Source organism: Rhinatrema bivittatum, chromosome 16 (assembly GCF_901001135.1).
Source record: "Rhinatrema bivittatum chromosome 16, aRhiBiv1.1, whole genome shotgun sequence".
NCBI lineage: Eukaryota > Metazoa > Chordata > Amphibia > Gymnophiona > Rhinatrematidae > Rhinatrema > Rhinatrema bivittatum.
In genome coordinates this window covers 30,138,917-30,162,890 of record NC_042630.1, presented here as the reverse complement: position 1 = coordinate 30,162,890, position 23,974 = coordinate 30,138,917, and the positions used below count along the sequence as shown (strand labels likewise).

Sequence of the window (23,974 nt, the reverse complement as noted above, 5' to 3'; positions counted from 1 at the left end):
GAGACTACAAGTCCCTGCATGCAATGGGGTAGATTAGCCTGCTCTGTTATATAGGACTATATGACAGCTGTACCTGGGACAGGCTGTTTCGGCCCTCTTCCTGCCTTCCCTGCCTGCAGGAGAGTGCAGTTCTGATTTCAAAGCACTGGCAACATCTTCCCAGGCTTGTGCTGGGGACAGACCCTGGACGGGGCCCGGTCTACCCAAGGTGACACTGAGCCTTTTGGCCACCGTACCTAGTGTCATCAATTTCTGCATTTGCTCCATCACAGGAAGGTAAGTCCCGGGCTGGGAAAAGCTAGCTGGCTCAGCGTTCCCCAAGCGGTCAGACGAGCCACGCCACGCCACGCCACGCCACGCCACAGACAAACAAACAAAGTCCCAACCCAAGGAAATATAAGCAAGAAACAGCTACAGAGAGAGCTCATTCAACATACGCACGTGCACACACTCACACTGACTCGCAAACTCTTTGGTATTTTTCAGGGTTCAGAATATCAGAGAAAGAGGCAAAGGACCCTATTTACTAAGAGCACTTTTCCCATAGACACAAAATAGGAGAAAACCTTTAGTAAATGTGCCCCAGAATGAGGTAGATCCTTATCACGGCTGTTTCACAACACTTTTACGATGATTAGGGAAGGGGCGGGGGTGTCAGGCACGAACAAACGACAGGATTGCTCTCGTTTGGACTGATCCGTGTCCACCCGGGTCGACCCAGAGGCTTCCGTGTTCGCAAGGCCCGAGGCCATGGAGTGGCATTGGGAAGATAGCAGGTGAGGTGCGAAACCCTGGACCTCCTGGTGCGGCATGTTATTGGGCATGTTTGGCCCGTTCAGGTTTTCCACGAACAGTGTGAGATAAACGTGACTCGTGGTTTATCCACGCGAAAGCAGTAAGAGAAGCCGAGCGCGGTTTAGCGTGCCAGCTCTTCCCGGGCATACGGTGATCCCCAGCAGCTCTGCCTGAAAGCATCAATACTAAGGATGAGTTGGGAGCTTCTGAAGGGAGGGAGTGGGGGCAGGGAGGGGGAGGGAGGCTGGAGACCAGAGCTAGAGAGAGCCCAAGGTCTATGCCAGTTTCCAGGCCTTGCCCGCTTGTCTACTCAGCAATTCAAGCCTCCCAGGCTTTGAATCTCAGCTCCGTCCTCTCTCACTCAAACCTTTTGGGCAACGGAGGGGACGGTCCTGAGCCGAGACCACAGACCAGGCAAGCAGCCTCCAGCCCTTTGAAGCCCAAAAGGTCAGTTGTGCTTCAAAGGTCCGTGCAGGCCTTTGAATCCCTACTGAAGCTGGCTCTCCTAATGTAGGAGGTTAAGGGCACACGGGGGGGGGGGAGGGGAGAGAAAAGCAAGAGAAGGTCGTTTTCCTGCCCTCAGTCCATCCAAGGTCCCTCAGCCTCCTGGGCTGCTCCCTTTTTCTCCCCCACTGCACTGCTAGGCTCTCCCGTGAAGATGAAGCAACATACATATTAATGGATCCATGTGAGATCCTCTTATGCTCATAAAAGGAGACCTGTCATGTGGCCTTTTGATGTGAGGATAGTGTTGTTGGTCATCATGCGGGGGGGTCTCAAGTCACTGTTCTACAGAGCCAGGGAAGAAGCTTCAAACATCAATACAAGTCGGAAACAGGCTATAGAGAGATCGGTGTGAGATCCTCAGGGGCTCAGACACGAGCTATCTAGACATCTGATTGACTGATACCCTTACTGCAGATTAAAATAATTATAATTTAATAATAACAATGATGGTTGTTATTGTCGGCTGAAAAATAAAACACCCTTTCTTGCCCACAGTCAACTTTTTTGCCTTGTCATCTTAGACCAGGGGTAGGCAACTCCAGTTCTGGAATGCTATTAGCAGGACTGTGGGTTGTTTTTTTTAAGGATATCCACAATAAATATGCATGAGATAGGTTTGCACGCACAGCAAATTCATTCTGGACATCCAGAAAACTTGATCTGTTGGTGGCACTCTAGGATTCGAGTTATCTACCCCTGTCCATGAATGAAATAGCACGGCAGTGTCCCAAGGTGTCTGCGGGACTCTCAGGGAGGGAGCCATGACCCAGGAGCTGAGCAGCACCAAGTCCCCATGTCATGTCTTTGTCAGTATAGCAGGATTTAGGCAGCCCAGATCCTGGGTATTGCCAGCATTGCTTTGCTGAACTCCTGACCCCCACCAAGACCTTTTCCAGTAGGGGCTATTCCCCATTCCCTTCTCTCCCCCAACACGCACTTTCTAATGATACGGTTGCCTTGAGGACATGGCTGACCCCCAGGTTCTGCTGGGTTTTCTTCAGTAAACATCTGTGCAGCTGTTCAAGCTTTGGCGAAGTGTCTCATACTGACCCTTGAGACTCCGTTGATCTCTTCCGTAGACCTTGGCGTCATCGCCCATCATTGGGTGAGGTTAAGAGGGGTGAGAAATCTCAGGTCTCACAGTAATGTGACCAGGGGGATTGGGGGGGAAGGTGAAGAGGCTGAACCAATATTGGTTTTACCCACTTCTTTCCCTTCTCCATTGCATCTATGGACTCATAGTTTCAACTTCTCTAGGAACTGCAGGAACTACAAATCCCAGGGAGCAATGGGGGTAGATCCAGGCCTGGCTCCTCCTGCGCATTGTGACTCAGAGCTCTCTGGTCTCCTTCTCTTACAGAGGTACAGGTAGACATCTCAGCTCACAGTGCTATCTCCAGGACCAGAGAGCAAGGCAGAGCCGAGTGATGGTAGTGAAGGATGGACCCAGTCCTACCAACACATTTCTTTGTTGAAAACCTCTTTTTTTACCTCCTGGCTAGGAGATTTATTACAATCTTCTGTGCAATAAAAAAAAAAGGTCCTGAAAGACCGGTGTTCCCAAAACCCCTCTCCCAGAGTGTGCCAATCCCTCCCCGGCATCTGAAAACTGCGCCAGACAGCAGACGATGCGTTGATTGACCCGGAAATGTCTTCTGAGTGTCTGGAATTATCAAGGTACCCCCGAATGAACAGAAGGGTGGAGGGAGCTGGGGAGGGTGAGGGCAGTGGTGTCAGGAGGCAGGTCGCCCGCCCGTCTGTCCATCTCTGCACTCATGCCTTGCTGCACGTGATGGCCGAGGAGGCGCTGGGCAGGAGGGGCGCCGAAGGCGGGGGCCGGCCGGGGCCCTCGTCCGCCCACTTGTCCAAGCTGCGCCGGCGGGCGTTCATGAAGAAGTTCCCAACGGTGGAGAGCTCCAGGCCCAGCTGCTGGGCAATGGTGATCTGCAGCTCCTTGGAGGGTCGCTGGTTCTCGTGGAAGATGGCATGGAGCGTGCGGCGCTGGATGTCAGTGAAGACCAGGCGGTGCCGCTTCGGCCCGTGATTTCTTTCGGCTTTGCTTTGCTCTTGTTCTTTCCTTTTGCAGGCTAGAAAAAAAAAAAAAAAAAAGAGATGGAGGGTGGGGAGAGAAAAAAAAAAAAAAAAAGGAGAGCGTGAGACAAGGGAGGGGAATGTGAATGGGCGAGCAGCCAGCTGCTCCATGTTTTCAGGACAAGGCTGATCCAGACTGGGTTTTTTTCTCCATGGCCACCATGGACTCGTTGCTCGGGATCTCCTTTGAGAAATCCGAATGGCCTGTCTACGCTGGGGGGGAAATCAGGACTGGATCAACTTCTCCCAAAAAAATTAAAAGGAGCCAGCGGTAACTCTGCGACATAAAACAGCAATCATGTTCTTGTATTTCTAAATTTGTCAGGAGACCCACATGCAAGTGCCGAAGGGTTGACTTACAAATTGCGCCCAGAAGCGTCAAGTCCGCTGGTGCTGTCTATCCGCAGACTTTACTCCAATTATTTTGAAAAGGGGGGGGGGGGGGAGGGAAACTGTCCCTTTGAAAACCGAGTCGGAAAAGGTCCGCCTGCAGACCTAGACCTGCGCCTGAAATTTGCGCGGGGAGTTTTTCCAGTGGAACTGCGCAGGTGGCGGCGAGGGTGAGCGCTAAAGCCCGGCCGTGACTCTGCGCGTGCACCGGCTCTGCGTGCACACCTTCACAGGCAGAGAGGGCAGGCAATCGGAGAGCCTGGTCCTGTCCATAAAACACTTTCCCCCATGGACGTGGCGCAGAAAACTGCCTTCCAAGGGAGCATTGCAGGGGAATGGCGGAGAATGGCTGGGGCTCGGTGCAGGGGATTTATTCACAGCGTTTTTATTACAGAAAAAGTTTTGTATTTTATTTGTGGGCATTCCCAACTTCCTGCGCTCTCTGCATTTTGCCGGAGTCTCTCTCTGGTATTTCCAGCCCCTGCGCTCTCTGCATTTTGCTGGAGTTTCCTCTGATATTTCAGCCCCTGCACTCTCTGCATTTTGCCAGAGTCTCTCTCTGCTATTTCTAGCCCTGTGCTCTCTGCATTTTGCCGGAGTCTCTCTCTGCTATTTCCAGCCCCTGCGCTCTCTGCATTTTGCCGGAGTCTCTCTCTGCTATTTCCAGCCCTGCGCTCTCTGCATTTTGCTGGAGTCTCTCTCTGATATTTCCAGCCCCTCCAATTTCTGCATTTTGCTGGAGACTCACTCGAGTCTTTCTAGCCGCTGCCCTCTCTGCATTTTGCCAGAGTCTCTCTCTCCTATTTCCATCCCCTGCAATTCAGTACTCCCACAGGTGTTTGTCAACAGGACAGCGAAATCCTCTTTTCTAACTGGGCTTTTTTGTGTCTTGTGTTTTCTGCATGGTTTCCTAAAGCAAAACATTCACAGCCGTAGTTATTTCATAGAGGAAATGATGTTGTCCCTTCAGGCAGGAGCCAGAACCTCCTTTGGACCTGAGAGACATTAGTCTCTCAGTCATTGAATGGCAATATTTCCCACTACGGACCTGGTGCTGGGAGTACCGAGGCTGAGCTGCGCAGGGCACTGGTAATACAGAGAGGTCAGGGCTGGAGCAGTGGTATCGGGTGCCCCAGGAGAGCCTTCAGCCTTGCGCTTCCTCCCAATTTGCTTCCAGGAACTTAAACCCCCTTCCCACCCTCCTCCCTCAACAATCATGGTCACCCACCTGCCGTCCCTCCCAGAATAATCCTGTGAAAAGGCAGAATTGGACATCAAACTTCTTAATGGTACACTTCGTTCAATATATAGCGAGGCAGTACATGACCACAGATAAAGAGCAAAATGTCCATCCAGTCTGCCCAGGCCTTCTCTTAAGGATAGTAACTGCCGCTCCGTGCAGGTTACCCCCCAGTTGAGACAGGTTACCCCTTTTCCTCTCGCCTCTGTGTTTATCCCATGCCCTTCTGCATCCTGGTCTTCCCTTCCGGGGGGGGGGGGGGGGGGGAGGGAGGATTCCATGCGTCCACCACCCTCTCCCGTGTTCCTGAGTTTCATATCGTGACCCCTGGTTCTATATGTAAATATACGTAATGTAAATATGTTTCGGAAATCGTGTCAGCGTCTGAATGTACCCGTGAATTCTGAGGATGGCCTGCAAACAGAATCAAGAAGTGCATGCACGTACAAATTAAAAGAAATCCGTACTACACTGGCTAAAGGCAATCTCTGAAAGAGCTGTTCTGGGCTGAACTAGGATGTTTCCTCTTACAACTCACCACACAAAAAAAAAAGACAAATTTTGGTGTCACCTCAGTCACAGCGACTCAAACCCTCCACTACCAGACACTTTGTGAAATAACACAAAACCCTGCAAACACTCCCCCTCCCCCCACTCCAAATCTATACAGCCAACCAGTCCTACCGCAAGAGCACTATTGTTTTGCTGTGACTGCAGCTGCCTGTTGATGCCCATCAGCAGCTGCCGCCCTAGGCAACCACCTAGTTTGCCTAATAGTTAAACTGGCCCTGACTCAGGTTGCACCGCAGTGCGCTGGAAATGCCGACTTTAGTCGTGTCAGGTGAGTCCCTTGAATCAAAGTGGCTAATATAGGGGTCCACATTCTGCGATGCCGGGCCACCTGGCACCACAAGTGGCAGGTAGGAATGAGCCCGGGGTGGTGGAGGGGGGGACAACGAGGGAAGATACCTCCACTGGTACCATTCCCAGTAGCTGTGCTCAACTCCAAATCCAGAGATGTGTAGCCCCACAGTGTCTCCCTCCTGGAAAGCGAGGACAGGATTAGTGGCAAATGATCTGTGGGTTTAGGCAACGGTCTATGAAATATTCCACCAGTTTCTGAACTCTCTCCCAGCCTCTTTCTTCCATTCCCCCCAGCCCATACTGATTTTCCAGCCTGGCCCCAATTGCCACCACCACTGCCATAAGCATCTCTTCCTCCTCCTCCTCTCCCCCCCCCCCCCCCCAGTCTCTCCATCCCGCTCCTTGTCTGGATCTGCACGCTGACAGAAAATATTGATCACATCACAGCAGTGCAGTCTGCAAACAGCAACCGATTTCTACATTAACCCTTTGGGGGCCGCCGCTGGCCAAGCCGAGGCAGGCAGAGTCTGATAACCCGTTGTCTGCCTGCTGGCTCTGGGCACCCATGCACTGAACCTGCTGGGAGACGGATCAGCCTTCAAAGACAGGTTCACAAACCCCCCTCTCCCCCACCCCCAGCTCCCTTCAAAGCATCACCATGTTCTTTCCCAGAAGAGGCAGAGAGGAGAGATCTATGAGCTAGAACAAATCACTTTGTGCTAGGGTCGCCACCTCGCTCCAGGGGTCAAACACACGGGCTGATCCAGTCCTGGTTTTGTTCACCCCCAAATGCATGCCTGGAGTTGTAATTCTGCTTTTCCCATCGCGATCCCTAACGACAGCAGAACTACAACCCCCTGCATGCAATGAGGCAAAACCAGGACTGGATCAGCCTGTTCCAATGAGGCAGGGTGAAGGTGGCAACCCTGCCTTCTGTGAGATATCTACAGCACAGGGTGTAACAGGAGCAGACGCAAGCTCTTCCCTCCCCCAGCTATGGCCACACATCCTGGATCTGTTACTGCAGAGGGGGAACGCAGCAGGAATCTCAGGATGTGTTCTCCGCGGTGACATCATTGGGCAGTGCCCAGCTGATGACGTCACACTTTGGAATTCCATGCGCAGCCCTTAGTGCAGAGACCATGCACAGAAAATCCGGGGGCAGCAGTAAGGAAGTTTACGGAGACGGCTGGGGCGTCCCCAGTAAAAGGTGGCAGTGATGGAGGATGGATGGCTCCCGACCCAGCTGCCAAGCCAAGGAGAGCTTTGCTCCTACCAGGACTGGTGTCAGGCTGCCAATGCTGCACAGCAAGGGAAACTCAGAGACCCCCATCAGGCTTAGAGCTTTGGGAATCTTTTCCTCTTTCCCTCCCCTTGTTCCAAAAAGAGGAAAAGGAACATAAGAAATAAAACACTTCAGGACGGAAAGAAAGGAGACCCTGGAATAAGATCCCAAGAAGGTGCGACGGTAAAGGAACAGGCATGGAGATGTTTTCTGCCGAGCAGCCTCCAAGGATTCCCTAACGAGTCATCGCGTTACAGTTCAGGATTAGGGGACAATCTGGTAACCTGCCTTCCAGATGTTGTGAATGCTGCTCTTGCTCTGTCACATCCTAAACCAGCGGATAGACTGGCAGAGAACCCGCAAGACCGAGCTGGGCTGTCTGGCTTCCAGCTAGCCCACAGAGCTGTCAGTCTTTTCATATCGATGGCTGTGCAAAAAAAAAAAATTAAAACTCTATTTAAAAAAAAAAAAAAGCAGAGAAAATCCACACTCCCCCCCTCCCCCCCCCCCCCCCCCCCCCACCACCGGGGATTCTGGGTAGCTCCTGCCTTGCTGGTGTGGACTGAACTGTCACTGACTGACTGGCAAGCTGCAAAAATCAATGGTTTGCTCAGCAGTTGGGTGCCCTGGGGGAGAAAGCGGCACGCGGGGGGAGGATAGAGACAAACACACGCACTCTGCCCAGCTCCTTGGACTCTGTCCATGGCCAGAGGCACCAGAGCCACCTGGGGCGGACTGTGGCACCCTGGCTTCATTCCACCACCCTCCCCTTCCAATGTTACATGCGGACTGCTGTAGTCCTTCTTTCAGGACCACGGAAAGCAGCAGTCTGCAGATCTTAATGCGGTAAAAGCAGGCCTCCAGCAGCCCGGCCAGGGTGGGGAATGGAGGGGTGAGGGGGATTCTCTCAGTCTTCAGCATTTTCTGGAAGCCTCTAGCACTTCTCCAACTTACAGTCCAGGTTTTGTTGCTGTCGCTAGTACTAGAAAATGCTGTTCGCCCTGTCCTCTTATGTCGAAATCTCCCACGCCAGATAAGAGGGGTTCACTGAGGCACACAGTGATTCTGATTTCCTGGCACAGTAAGAGTAAGACTCAGGTGGGATCATGTCACTGGTGGGTCGCCGACAAGCTCCAAGTCCTGTGAGACAGGATAAGCCACCCCCCGTGCACTATACACTTGCACTTCCTAATTTTCCTATAGAAATTAGAATTACGAGTCCATAGATGGACTGGACCAAAAGCAGGACCAGCTCAGCCTGGCCCTTGACGCTTGCAAGCACTCGAGCCCAAATCCTAGCCTGGAGTTGGAGAAACCTGATCCTTGAAGGGCAGGTACTGGTCGGCGCGTGGGTCCCAAGTTCACCGACGAAGGTCTGAGTTTGCCCTGCTTAGATCCGTTGCGTGCAAATCCCTTTCACCAGAGCTCAGCCATGATTTTCCTGAGGCTGAGAAGGAAACCTTGATTTTAAGGCTTCCCCCTTGAGGTCAAGCACATTTGAATGGATCAGTGACTTGGCCCAAGGTGACACTGGGCCCTCCTGCCCTATCCTGCCTGCCCTTCTCTTTGGATGTGACCTCCAGGCTCCAAAACTCTGGGCACACCACCCTACACTGGGAAAAAAAATGTGTGCAGATTGCATCTGTTCAGCCTATCTGCATCTAGCAATGGACTACTTGATAAATATTCAGTTGTCAGGACCTGAAACACAGATTCAAGTTTTGGCTTCGTTGGGATAGAAGGAGTCCCAGAGACATTACGTAAAACTGGCATGGCTGAGCTGTTTATTTTTTCACAAGGGAAGCTCCCTTCCCCCTTCCCCCCCCCCCCCCCCACCCCAGCTGACCCCCCACCTGTTTCCTGGAGCCATTATATCCCCCTATATTGATCCTGATGCCCCTGACCCTGAAAACTCCTCTGTAAGTACAGCTGACTGTGTCTCCACCATCAATGCTTGGCTACATTTGAATTAGCTTAAAGAAGCAGTTTGCAGCAGCCCGAAACACGCCCATCCCAACCCCGCTTCCTTAACCTCTGCTGCTGCACGGAACAGGCCTCCCATTGAGGCTTGTGTGCAATGTTGAGATAATTTATTGCAAAATAATAAGCAGAGTCAATATGAAGAGCCATCAGACCTCCCCCTAGCAAGAAGATTTTCCCGTTCCTTTCCCATCTCCTGGTGCGAGCCGCCCTGTCACTGGATTCCATAACCAAAGGGCTTCAAATAAAGTGGCCCCCAGGTTCCAGCTGAAGAGAGGTTGGGAAGAGTCCAAGATCAGGAGCTTGACAGAAAGAGTACCCCTAACACCATGTTGGGTCACTGAGTCAGTACTGGATGAGAGGGAGGAGTGTCCCCAACACCATGCTGGGACACTGGGTCAGTACTGGATCAGAGGGAAGGAGTGTCCCCTAACACCATGTTGGGTCACTGAGTCAGTACTGGATGAGAGGGAGGAGTGTCCCCAACACCATGCTGGGACACTGGGTCAGTACTGGATCAGAGGGAGGAGTGTCCCTAACACCATGCTGGGACACTGGGTTAGTACTGGATCAGAGGGAGGAGTGTCCCCTAACACCATGCTCGGACACTGGGTTAGTACTGGATCAGAGGGAGAGTGTCCCCTAACACCATGCTGGGACACTGGGTCAGTACTGGATCAGAGGGAGGAGTGTCCCCTAACACCATGCTGGGACACTGGGTTAGTACTGGATCAGAGGGAGAGTGTCCCCTAACACCATGCTGGGACACTGGGTCAGTACTGGATCAGAGGGAGGAGTGTCCCCTAACACCATGCTGGGACACTGGGTTAGTACTGGATCAGAGGGAGAGTGTCCCCTAACACCATGCTGGGACACTGGGTTAGTACTGGATCAGAGGGAGAGTGTCCCCTAACACCATGCTGGGACACTGGGTCAGTACTGGATCAGAGGGAGGAGTGTCCCCTAACACCATGCTGGGACACTGGGTTAGTACTGGATCAGAGGAAGGAGTGTCCCTAACACCATGCTGGGACACTGGGTCAGTACTGGATCAGAGGGCGGAGTGTCCCCTAACACCAAGCTGTGACACTGGGTCAGTACTGGCTCAGAGGGAGGAGTGTCCCCTAACACCATGCTCGGACACTGGGTTAGTACTGGATCAGAGGAAGGAGTGTCCCTAACACCATGCTGGGACACTGGGTCAGTACTGGATCAGAGGGCGGAGTGTCCCCTAACACCAAGCTGGGACACTGGGTCAGTACTGGATCAGAGGGAGGAGTGTCCCCTAACACCATGCTGGGACACTGGGTCAGTACTGGATCAGAGGGGAGAGTGTCCCCTAACACCATGCTGGGACACTGGTCAGTACTGGCTCAGAGGGAGGAGTGTCCCTAACACCATGCTGGGACACTGGGTCAGTACTGGATCAGAGGGAGGAGTGTCCCCTAACACCATGCTGGGACACTGGGTCAGTACTGGATCAGAGGGAGGAGTGTCCCCTAACACCATGCTGGGACACTGGTCAGTACTGGTTCAGAGGGAGCAGTGTCCCCTAACACCATGCTGGGACACTGGTCAGTACTGTTTCAGAGGGAGGAGTGTCACCTAACACCATGCTGGGACACTGGTCAGTACTGGATCAGAGGGGAGAGTGTCCCTAACACCATGCTGAGACACTGGGGCAGTACTGGATCAGAGGGAGAGTACCCTAACACCATGCTGGGACACTGGGTCAGTACTGGATCAGAGGGAGGACTGTCCCCTAACACCATGCTGGGACACTGGGTCAGTACTGGATCAGAGGGAGAGTGTCCCCTAACACCATGCTGGGACACTGGGTCAGTACTGGATCAGAGGGAGGACTGACCCCTAACACCATGCTGGGACACTGGGTCAGTACTGGATCAGAGGGAGAGTACCCTAACACCATGCTGGGACACTGGGGCAGTACTGGATCAGAGGGAGAGTACCCTAACACCATGCTGGGACACTGGGTCAGTACTGGATCAGAGGGAGGAGTGTTCCCTAACACCATGCTGGGACACTGGGTCAGTACTGGATCAGAGGGAGGAGTGACCCCTAACACCATGCTGGGACACTGGGACAGTACTGGATCAGAGGGAGGAGTGACCCCTAACACCATGCTGGGACACTGGGTCAGTACTGGATCAGAGGGAGGAGTGACCCCTAACACCATGCTGGGACACTGGGTCAGTACTGGATCAGAGGGAGGAGTGACCCCTAACACCATGCTGGGACACTGGGTCAGTACTGGATCAGAGGGCAGAGTGTCCCTAACACCATGCTGAGACACTGGGGCAGTACTGGATCAGAGGGAGAGTACCCTAACACCATGCTGGGACACTGGGTCAGTACTGGATCAGAGGGAGGACTGTCCCCTAACACCATGCTGGGACACTGGGTCAGTACTGGATCAGAGGGAGAGTACCCTAACACCATGCTGGGACACTGGGGCAGTACTGGATCAGAGGGAGAGTACCCTAACACCATGCTGGGACACTGGGTCAGTACTGGATCAGAGGGAGGAGTGTTCCCTAACACCATGCTGGGACACTGGGTCAGTACTGGATCAGAGGGAGGAGTGACCCCTAACACCATGCTGGGACACTGGGACAGTACTGGATCAGAGGGAGGAGTGTCCCCTAACACCATGCTGGGACACTGGGACAGTACTGGATCAGAGGGAGAGTGTCCCCTAACACCATGCTGGGACACTGGGTCAGTACTGGATCAGAGGGAGAGTACCCCTAACACTATGCAGGTCCTCTGCACACTCAGTTGTTTCTTTTATCTTTGTACTGATGATTCTTAAATCCACATTTCCCAATTAATTGCAGCATCAGTAGAAGTAAAAAAAAGTCCATCAGAGTGAATTGAGACCAAGCCAATAGCCTTGTATTTCTTTCACAACAGATGAGTGGGTGCATGATTAGAACCCGGAGCCTGCAAGGTCCTCCCTCTCCTGGCATAATCGTCAGTAAGTCATTGACAGCAGCCAGCGGTGCCAGGGCCAATATCAGGGCAAAAAAGTAAAAAGTTCTAAATAGATCAGAAGTCTGTTTGCTCTGTAAAAAGCAAGGGTGGGCACTGGATTATAGCAAAGCTGCACAGGAAGCTCACAAATCGACTCAGCCACCTGGGGGGGCTGCACTGGCTTAGAACCCCGTTGCGCGCTCGATGACAGAGCGGAGTGTTAAATGGGGAACATAAGGGCATGCAAAATGCCACTCCGGGTCAGCCTAATTTGTCCATCGAGCCCCAGCGTCCCCTTTCCCCCAGTGGCCAGTCCAGGACACTCGGAAGGAACCAGCAGATCATAGAGGAGTTTGCTCTGAAAAAGAGAGAGATGGTGAGGGGCTTGCTTCAGGGGACGGACAGATGGCACTAAGATCTGCCAGGAGCGGGCAGAATACGGAGCGACCTAGGAAAGCTTGAGGAGTGGTCAGCTAAAAAAAACAGCCCCCCCCAAAAACCGCAGAGTTGTGCATTTGGGGTGCAGAAGTCAGAGGGCGCGGTACATGATGGAGGATGGAGGCTAGGTGTTGGTGAGCTACTGCTCCCCATAAAGTGGGAGAGAGAGACCCAGATTTCGAGGTGGTGAGACAGTGCAATAAGGCAAGTGGACAAGGACGGAAATATTCCTGGGGCACGAACGGAGGGGCAGACGGCAATCGGTAGAAACCCGAAGCGGTTATGTCGCACAGGTCGTTGGTGAGGCCTCATCCGGAGTACCATTTCCAGCTCTGGAGGCCATACCTCCAGGAAGACAGAGACAGGATGCAGGCGGACCAGAGAAGGGCTCCAAAATGGTACTGGGCCTCCACCAGAAGCCCCAATGAGATGATTCTTAAGGAGGTAAATAATGTAGACCCTGAAGGAGAGGAGACAGGAAGGGGATTTGAGCTGCACTTATAGGTTTTAAAGACTTAACCTATTTGAGCAGGCATTCAACCTAAATACCTATATGGCAGTCTCCGGTATCATATGTTGTGGTGTACGCCACTAAACAGGCTGTGTAATCCACTTAAATATAATCATATGCCATCATTGTATGTTTCACCTGTGTAAGTCATCCTTCTTTTAAAGATTTTTCCTTTGCACATAAAATAATGTTAAAAAAGTGCACTCTCCCTGCAGCTTTCACCAAGGGACTATTTAAAGTGAATGTCCCGAATCACTTATCTTAATATGGTGCCATATTGAGCGGCGCGGACTGAATGATATGAAACGCATTGAGCTCTCCCCGGCCCCTGAGGCAGACGGTGTTCGTCGAAACACTGGCAGTGCCGGGCAGTACCCCGGAAGGGAACAACGCCGGGGAATCTGTCTGTGCACTACATAAGCCAACTGATTGGGAAAGTGACCCTTGGATTTAAATCGTAACAACGGAAGGACCCTGCATGGACTTATGAGATAAGAGATGCGGACATTCACTTTAAAGAGTCCCTTGGTGAAAGTTGCAGGGAGAGTGCAATCTTTTAACATTATTTTATGTGCAAAGGAAAAATCTATTAAAAAAAAAAAAAAGATGGCTTACACAGGTGAAACATACGATGATGGTATATGATTATATTTAAGTGGATTACACAGCCTGTTTAGCGGCGTACACCACAACATATGATACAGGAGAGTGCCATATAGGCACATTAACCCTGTAAGTTGTTTGTTGGTTAGTAGTAGATGGAGGGGGAGGGGGGGGAACTCACAAGCCTTGTTTTTTTCTAGTTCAACCTAAATAGTCAAGCAGGAAGCTAGAGGCTTTCCGACTAGGTTACTGGACATGGCATGCACAGCATGCTTACGCTTTGGGTAGTTTCAGCAATGTTTGCGCATCACTGACTGTTATTCTTCAGGAGGTCACAGTAATTATGAGAAATATGATAATGGGGGCCTTCCTGATATCATGGAGTTTGCGAGGTCATTTCGGGGCTGCTTTGTTATTCCGTAGCGCTGCTCTGATGTCATTTTGGTTTTTCTTTGGGATGTTTTTCTTATTATTATTATTATTTTCATGCGTATTTCTCTGAGCCCCGCCAAGAACCTTGGATCTGTGCGGGTAAAATACATCCTTTTAAATAAATAAGGTTTGATACAGGTGTTAAAATACCTGAAGAGTATTAATTGTACACAAGAAATAAAGCTTGTTTTCCAGGGAAAGAAAGGGTCATGCAGTGAGGCTCTGAGGTGGGGAGGTGGGGAAGCAATGTCAGGAAAGGTATTTTCTCGGAAAGGGTGGTGCAAGCATGGAACGCCCTCCCGAAGCGCCCCTCCGGTGATGGAGTTCAAGGCGGTGAGGGAAGGGAAGCATGGATTGTAAGCATGGGTTAAAGGTGTTTAAAATCCCCCCTGAAATGATTCTGCAGTGAGTGTTGGGGGCTGCTGGAGTGAATGGCCACCTGGGTAATATGAAGGCCACAAAAAAACAAAACGGCTTAGCAGCCTTGTCTGCCTGGCAGGCTGCAAGTTCTGAAATTCTAACTAGCGTTTCTGGTGGAAATGCGGGCACTCGCATAGCTGGGTCTGTCTGGTGGGGATACCCAGGGGAACCAGGCAGCAGGATGTTCAGGCATCTGCCACACTAATATTGGTAGCAACTTAGATTATTACAAAGCTTTGTGGTTACGTATGGGAAGGGAGGGGTAGTGGGTGTGAACAAGATGGAGGAACTTGTGTCTGCCCAAGATGATAGCGTGCTAAAGAGGAAAATGAGAAAAACAATCCTGGATTAGGAGCGACATCCTACAGGCAGTCAGACTATGGCTGGCAGCTGGGATGTAGCCTTAGCAGTGTGGACAGGAATATCTGGGCAGACTTGATAGGCACTTGATCTTTTTCAGCTGTCGCCTATTGCTAGGTTATGCTGAAATAGTGCATCTTTCATCCCAATATTTAATTTATGGCCCTTTCAGGAAGGGAAAATTGTCCCCAGAAATACATTTGTGCAAGGAAAATGTCTGGAAAAAGATATTGTGCGGACTTTTACGTGAAAATACTGACAGTAATGATTCTGAGCAAGTGAAGCTAATCTCTGTGATAATGGAAGATTTAAAAGATCAAACTGACAAACTGTAGAGTAACAAATCACCAGGACCAGGTGGTATTCACCCCAAAGTTCTGATAGAACTCAAATATGAAATGGCAGACCTATTACTAGTAATCTGCAATCTATCATTTATAACAGCTACAATTCCTGTAGACTGGAGGGTGGCCAGTATAACACCAATTTTTCAAAAAGGTTTCAGGGAATGATCCAGGAAATTATTGACCGGTGAGCCTGATGTTGGTGCTAAGAAAAATTGTAGAACCGATTCTTAAAAACAAAATTACTGGCCATACGGTGTAGATAGACATGGCTTCATGAGGAAGTGTCTACATGGTTTTAGCAAAGGGAAGTCTTGTCCTACAAATCTATTAGAGTTTTTTGAAGGTGAGCCAGTTGATATAGTGTATTTGGATTTTCAGGAAGCATTGGAAAAAGTCCTCCATGAGAGACTACTCATGGAGGACAATGTCCTGTTGTGGTCTGGTAACCAGTTAAAAGAAAGGAAACAGAGAGTAGGACTGAACGGTCAGATGGAGAAAGGTCATTACTGGAATACCATAGAGATTGGTACTGGAACCGGTGCTGTTTAACCCTTTCGTCAATGATTTTGAAAAGGGAACAGTGGGTGAGGGGATTACATTTGCAGAGGACATAAAATTATTCAAAGTTGTTGAAATGGCAGCAGATTGTGAGGAACTGCAGAAGGATCTTTGAGAGTAGGAGCCTGGGCAACTGAATGGCAGACGGAATTTAATGTGGGCATGCAAAGGGAAGCTCATAGAGAAAACAACCCCGGCTGCAGATACACAAGTGTTGGGCTCCACGTTAGGTTTTCACCAGCCTGGACAAAGGACTTTGGGGTCCCTGTGGGCAATATGTTGAAATCCTCTGCTCAGTGTTCGGCGGCGATCAAAAAAGCAAAGAATGTTAGGAATGGAGAATAAAACCGAAAATATCACGTTGCCTCTGTACCGAGCCATAATGTGACCAGTTCTGCTTTATCTTCTTTGAGATGAACTGCACACATACACAGTACTTGTGGGTGGCTCTGGTCACCCCATCTCAAAAAAAAAGTTAAAGCAGAACTAGAAAAGTTATAGAGGATAAAGGGGGTGGAACGTCTTCCTTTTGAAGAAAGGTTAAAAGGGTTAGGGCTCTTCAGCTTGGAAAAGAGGCAGCTGAGCAGCGAGGGGTTTTTGGCTCAACTTTTCCCTGAAATTTTACAAATTTAAAAATTAATCTGGCCCTCAGTTTTCTACACCTCTTGAGCATGAAATACTCAAACACACACAAACATTCACAAACACACTCACATACACTCACTCACACAAACATACACACACACATATTCACAAACACACTCACACACACATAAACATACTCACATACACTCGCTCACACAAACACACACACACATATTCACAAACACACTCACACACACATAAACACACTCACATACACTCGCTCACACAAACATACACACACACATATTCACAAACACACTCACATACACATAAACACACTCACATACACTCGCTCACACAAACACACACACACATATTCACAAACACACTCACACACACATAAACACACTCACATACACTCGCTCACACAAACATACACACACACATATTCACAAACACACTCACATACACATAAACACACTCACATACACTCGCTCACACAAACACACACACACATATTCACAAACACACTCACATACACATAAACACACTCACATACACTCGCTCACACAAACACACACACACATATTCACAAACACACTCGCACACACACAGTCACTCACATAAACACACACACACACATACATACACAAACACTCACACAGACACACACACTCTGCCCTATGACAGAACATATGGTCCTTTGGTAGGGAGGTAGTACAGGGAGGGAGGGGATCCTCTCTGGCGAAGGGTGTTTTATGATGGTCTCAGTTTATTCATTTGGGTAATCTATGTGGTCACTATTGTCTTTTTGATCTTTTAACACTGTATTAATATATAAATCATCTTGGTATTTTTTGTAAGCCACTGGATTGTATTAACAGCTGGCAGGAAATTAAGTTTAATAACTGAATAAAATTCAGTTTAGTTTTTTGGTATTCCTGTTCAAATTGTAGACTTGACTTCCCCATTTTGTAGTGAGAGGAGTGAGTGAGAGAGGAGGGTATTCAGATTTTATTTCTTGATTATTGTTTTGAATTGAGAGTTGTTGGGTTGTTTTTTCTTAACTGTGTTGAAGCCATATTTAGAAAATGTATTTTAGTATGTTGTATATTATAATTATGAATTGTACTGGAATATGTTATAAGCCACTTTAGACGGTCCTTTGGGGTCCTGAAGGTGGGATTATAAGGTACCGCCCAGGCAGCAGCAATGGCAGGTTCCCTCACACTAACCCTGCCTTAACCCTCCCATGGATGGACCTTCTCTAGGAGTGAGAGAGCAGCTCATTTGCCAAGCTCCTTGAACCCTGGCCTTTCCCATGCTGAGTCCATCATCAAAGTCACAAAGCAGGGTCTGTTGTGATGGTGACCATAACCGTGACCAATGCCAAAGGAGCTGGTGCACTTAGCCCAGCTCCCAATGGACTGAATTCTCCACATCGCCAAACCTCAAATATAACTGTTTGCCAACAAGAAACTGTTATGAAGAGTCATCAGCAAAAGTAGGAAAGTTAATTCCCATAGGAAAACCATTAGATCTCCACGGTGCATGAGGATAGAGAGAGACCATTCCGAGTAGGACAGCTAATAAAAAGAAAGACAGTCGTGACACAAAGTCTGCCCGGCAATGGTGCTGCTCTCTCATTTTGGGTATTCCAGTGATGCTAACACTAAATGAATATCCGACTCGCCTGAGCACACACACAGCAACCTACCTCCGGAAATCGCAGCAGCAGGCGGAGCCTGGCTCATGGCAGCAAGGGGTGCCGTATTTAGTCTCTAAACCACTATGATGATACTGTCTGGAGTGGCGGAGGATGGGTAAACCCATTCCTAGGCCACAAACCTACTAGGCCTCTGCCTTCCAGAGTCTCTTCCATTAACAGAAGAAACTCAAGTCCAAACCGAGAAATTAATACCTGCCAGTCAGAGGCGTCATTAATAGGAGATCCGCCACTATCTCGGACTTGCGGGAGATGACATAACCATGCAATCAAACTAAAGCTGACTTTCCACTTTCAGGATGACCAGTGGCACTTTAACGTGCAATCCAGCTGATGTGCAGAGAGCCAGCCTGTTTAAGAGTGACATTACTGATGACCTAACATGAGGATCCATACTAGAGGCCTTGGACTGGAAAATGTAATGTGGAAATATTTATTCCCTGAAGTAGATTCCTCAGTGAGACAGGAATGTGCTGTGAAATCATCAGTCAGGTTATAGGGTCAGAGTTAAGAAAGTGGGGTTTGAGTTACTTCCTGTACTGTGTGCTCATGATTTCTCAAGGCTCAGCAGGATCACTTCGAGACATGCTGTATCATACTTTGATTTGGAGAAAAGCAAAAGGCCTTAAGTGACTGGCAAATGAAGGCTTTCTGATTTAAAAAAAAACCCAACAATAATAATAATAATTAAAAAAAAATACCATGGCCCTTCCAGTCTTCCCATTCGCCCAACCAGAGATCCCCTGTGTTTATCCCATGCTTTCTTTAATTCAAATATAAGTTTTGTCTCTACCACCTCCATGCATCCTCCACCCTCTCTGTAAAGAAATATTTCATTAGATTACTTCTGTGTCTACCCCCTTTCGATCTTATCTCATGACCCTCGTTCCAGAGTCTCCTTTCCATTGAAAAAGGCTCACCTCCTGTGCATGGAAACCTTGAGATATTTCAATGTCTTTATCATATCCTCCCTATCTCACTTTTCCTTTAGGGTATACATGTTTAGATCTTTGCTTGATATGCTTTAGAATGAAGACCACTGCCCATTTCAGTAGCCGCCCTCTGGACAGACTCCATCCTGTTTATATCCTTCTGAAGGTGCGGTCTCCAGAATTGTGCACAGTATTCCCAGTGAGGTCTCACCACAGACCCATACAGGGGCAATATCATCTCCCTTTTTCTGCTGACCATTCCTCTCCCTATGAAGCTAAGCATTTTTCTGGCTTTTGCCATCACTTTATCCACCTGTTTAACCACCTTAAGATCGTCAGATATATTTACCACCAAATCTCGCTCCTCTTTCGTGCTTAGAAGAATTTCACCTCCAATACTGTACCTTTCCCTTGGGTTTTTGCATCCTAAATGCATGAATCTGCATTTTTTAACATTAAATCTTAGCTGTGAGACCCTAGACCATTCCTTGAGCTTTGCTAGATCCCTCTTCATGTTTTCCATTCCTTTCTGGCTGTCCACCTTGTTACAGATTTTGGTATCATTGGCAAGAAGACAAACCTTCCACTATGTCGCTCACACAAATGTTGAAAAGAAACAGTCCAAGGACTGAACCCTGAGGCACACTGCTAGTAACATCCCACTCCCCAGAGAAAACTCCATTTACCACTACTCTTTGTCGCCTCCCACTCAGCCAGTTTCTAACCTAGTCAGTCACTCTAGGATCCATACCAAGGGCGCACAATTTATTTATAAGTCTTATGTGCAGAACCGTGTCAAAGGCCTTGCTGAAATCCAAGTACACTACATCTAGCGTTCTCCCTTGATCCAACACTTATTCCTCAAGTTTCTGGACCTGTTCCTACCAGAGGCTCACCAGTTCTGATAGCTCAGTCTTCTAGGAATAGTGAGAGGGTGGTGGCAGGGCCAGATTGAAGATTATGGTGCCCACAGGCAGAAGACTGGTTGTAGGAGGGTTTTGCCTTGGAAATCCCGGTTTTTTTGGTGCCTTCAGAATCTGGTGCCCTCAGCAAGTCCCTATGTTGCCTGTGCCTAAATCCAGCTCTAGGTGTTGGTTGGGACAGACTTCCAGCTGAGCTGGTAGGAGGTAAAACAGTGGCAGAATTCAGGCATGCATGGGACAAACCCAAAGGGGCCTTAGGGAGGGGGGGTGAGAGACGAGACCAGAGATTGCCTGTGACAGCCCAGTGGGCAGGCAGAAATAGGCAGACTGGTTGAACCAAGCAGTTCTTATCTGTGTGTCCATGTTTGAAATGGAGTTTAATGAAACATGAATGTTACGGGAATGGGACAGTCATGGCTCTAAAAGAACCCATGATAAGCTACAAGAAAAAGGTCCATGTTGCTTCCACCTATCACGCTCAACTCCATCCATATCCATCAGTAGGTGACTGGGGCTATGGCCGAGGAGCTGTGAGGGCCAGAAGACATCAGTAAAATAAAGGCAAAATGTTCGAAAAACATGGACCCTCTACGTTTCATGAAATCCACATACTCACACCCGCCTTTAAAGAAAAAGGTCCAAGGCTATATCCTGCAACTTTCAGCTCTTCAGAGCCATTAGCCACCACAGTGCGCCCACCTGTGCCAGTTCCCTGGAAACCCTTCAGCAAAGGCTGCGACAAAATCCATGACTGCTGCATACCTGGCAAAACCAGGTCCTACCGGACACACCGAATAAATGCTAAGCCCACCTTGCCGTAGATGCACAAACTGTCCAACAAGAAGACCGGGGATTGCAAGGGGTCATCGTGCCAATGGCTGCAAGCCCTATCCCCTCAGTTCAGGAGCTGATACCCCCCCCCCCTCCCTCTTTCCCCCATACCACGGGGTAGCAGACCAGACCTCGGCAGCTGGACTCAGGCAAAATGTAGAAGGAAAGCAAGATCCTGCAGCAGATTTCTCTCTGAACCCAGGGTGTTAATGATGTGAGATGTAAACTTCCAAGTTGCACCAGGAAAAAAAAATATCCATCTTTAATAAATAGTATGATTTCATCCTCTTTGGTTTGAATAATTTAAACATGAAAAAGGAACCCGTATTAGCATTAGTTCTGGAAGTATATTTAAAGCAGCAGTACCAGCTAGATTCGTCAAGAGAACCATTTGCCTGATTCGCTATTTCGTTAATTTCTTTCTTTCTTTTTTTTTTTTTAATCTTAGCCCTGGGCTTTTTTTGTGTGTGTGTCCTAATGTCCTGGGACTTTTTTCTCCACACACTTTTTGGATAAAAATCGGGCGGCTTTTTTTTTTTTTTTAGAAAGTCTGTTGTGTTTCTCTTTTTTTAAAGCCCCCTTCCTTGTTATCTGTTCATGGAGAATCCATGCTTTGCTAATTCTGAGCAGAATAAGCTCAGGAATTTACTTTGAAAGGAAAACCTGAAACGTCTTTTATTGGTCCTGTTAGTCTGACTTGACTAGGCTGTAAGCTCTAGGAGCAGGAACTGTTCTTATGTGTATGTGTACAGCCCCTGCCTACCTGTAGCAGCGCTATAGAAATGATAAGCAGGAATAGTAGACGGGACAAAAACAGGGAGGCTCGGGCTGCTTTGGAGTTGTAATTAGTCAGCGTTGCTTTGCCGGCACTGCTGCTTTAAGCGAAGGGGAAGGGTGTGCGGCCTTTGCATGGTGTCAGCAGTGGGTTCTGTAACAGACCTCCAGGGCTACAGTCAGAAGCAGAGAAGGTGGGTTAAGAACTCCAGGCGCAGGTTATCGACCCTCTCCGAAAACAACACAGGGAAACACAGAAAGAAATTGAAAGCCCACCCATAGATTGCAGAGGCTCCGTGCGCCCAATTTTTAATGAAGACTTTTTTTTTTTTTTTTTCAGATTTAAAAGCTTTAAAGCAGACGTGTACCTTATTACTTGGTCCTAGGTCTTAGGATATGTAGCCTAGAAGCATATGCAACCGCAAATAAAATGGAAGTTGGTTTTCCTGTGTTGTTGAAGGAAGAGACCCGCATCATGCGTGTAAAATATCTTACCTTCTAACCTTAAAACTGCCATCCTTTGAAACTCGGGCTCCTGAAGCCACCGCCACATCCGTTTGAAAGTCTCTCTCCCCGACTTCAGCTTGCTCCAAGGCTTGGGGTTCCTGAGGAGGTCCGACAGGGTTCCCTGGGACCTGCACAAGACTCGTTCTGCAAAGATGGCCTGGGGGATGCTGTAGCGCTTCAGCTCCGCGATGATGCGTTGGGCCACCTCTTTGGTGTTGATCTCCTCCAGCTGGCCGGAGAGGCCACTGGTCGGGGAGGGCATGGCAGGGTTCGGCCTGCGGTGCATCTCATGCCTGGGGTGGCTGTAGGGGTGCTGGCTCAGGCTGTTGGGGGACCCCATACTGGAGCTGGGCGGCGGTGACAATTCCCTGGGAAAGTGCTGCTCGATCCTCCCGAACATTGGGGAATGGGCGTCGAAGCTGTTGGCGGTCATCATCTTCTCGCTGGTCAAGTGCCCGTTGGCATGGCCATAGCTGTGCATGGTGGTCAGGTTAGGACTGGGTAAGGCGGACAAGCTCTGGCCCACGCTTAGGTCTTTGTGGTAGGGGCTGTAAAAGTTACCAGGGGGTCCCAGACCCCTGTCCTCCCTCATGAGGGTAAAGCTCCCAATGACGTTGCCAACAGGTAGACACTGGTGGTGGTGGTGGTGCTGGTGGTGGAACTTGTCGTGCAAGGGCTGGAGGGGAGTTAGGGTGGTGTAGCTATTGGCCGAGCCCGTCGGAGAGTCGCCTCCGAACCCGAGCCCAGGATGCAGAGAGGTAGCCAAGGGATGATGATGATGATGCTCCGGGCGCGGGTAGTCGCCGTCATCCAGCACCGAGGCCATGCTGGAGACGAGGGAAGCCCTGGGCAAGGAGGCGTGCAAAGTCCTGCCCTGGCTATGCATCAGCTCCTGGTCATGGCTGCCCATGTCACCCGCGCTCTCCAGGGCCAACTGGGCATTCATGTCTGCGGGCTAGTGCAGCCTCCTCTTAACTGGCCTGCCGGTCATCAATCGCGCCCTGGGAGGGCTGAGGTCTAGGGGGGTCCGAGTGAATCTCGGCGCCTGCCAGCCCTGAAGGAGCAGCGTCCTGGGGAGAGGATCCTGCCGAGTCCAGAAACGGGAACCGGTGCAGAGAGAGAGAGGATGTAAGAAGCCCCCGCAGCCACATCTACCGCGAATGCCCTTCTGACTGTAGAGAAAAGAGGAGCATCTTCCCCCTTTAAAAATAATAATAATAATAATAATAATAAAAACGACAAGGGCAAGCGCAGTTTGCACGCTTACAGTACAAGCCCCGGCAAGAAATGGTGCCAGCACCGACTGCATCCAAGAGCAGAGCAGCAAATGCAAATGCAAAAAAAAAAGTTAGAATAAGCTGCTTCCCCCTGGCCCTGGCCCCGGGCTTTGTTTCTCTGGAAGGACGCAGAATCCCGATTTTCTGCCTCTCCCAGCTGTGCAGGTAATGATTTCGGCGGAGAAGTAGGGGGAGGGAAGGATGGCCAACTTGAGTGTTGCAACCTTCCTTTATTTGATGCTGTATTTGTTTTCTGGAGATAAAGGGGGGGGGGGGGGAGAGAAGAAAAAGATCTTCCTTCAACCTTGACTTACCCAATTAAGGCTGACACCAGACTCCCCCTCCCCCGGTCTCCTTCTCGGTGCTCGGAGCAAGAATCCCCCCGCCAAGAGCTCGGGCTGCGGGGGCTGCCATGCTCGCCGGGGGTGGGGGGGGAGGGCTCGGGATCTGCAGAGATCTGGGGGTCCTGCTCGGCTCCAGCACCCCCCACCCCCCCCCTTTCGTTGACCCAAGGCTCCAGCCCTTCCTCTGATCTCTTGCCTCTCCGGAGATTACTGCCCTGCTTGGCTGCTGCTTTCAACCCTCACAGCCAGGCGCATCGATT

The 23,974-nt window shown here is 49.8% G+C and overlaps 1 protein-coding gene across 1 annotated transcript; it reads right to left on the bottom strand.

The window, feature by feature from the left end:
- Positions 1 to 3,075: 3,075 nt before the first annotated feature.
- LOC115078733 (hepatocyte nuclear factor 6-like) lies at positions 3,076 to 23,039 on the bottom strand. Its single transcript, XM_029581731.1, has 2 exons — positions 22,082 to 23,039; positions 3,076 to 3,389 (listed from the first exon to the last, which is right to left on the bottom strand). Exons 1-2 carry the CDS (start codon positions 23,037 to 23,039, stop codon positions 3,076 to 3,078), a joined length of 1,272 nt encoding a protein of 423 aa, XP_029437591.1.
- Between the last annotated feature and the right edge of the window lie 935 nt (positions 23,040 to 23,974).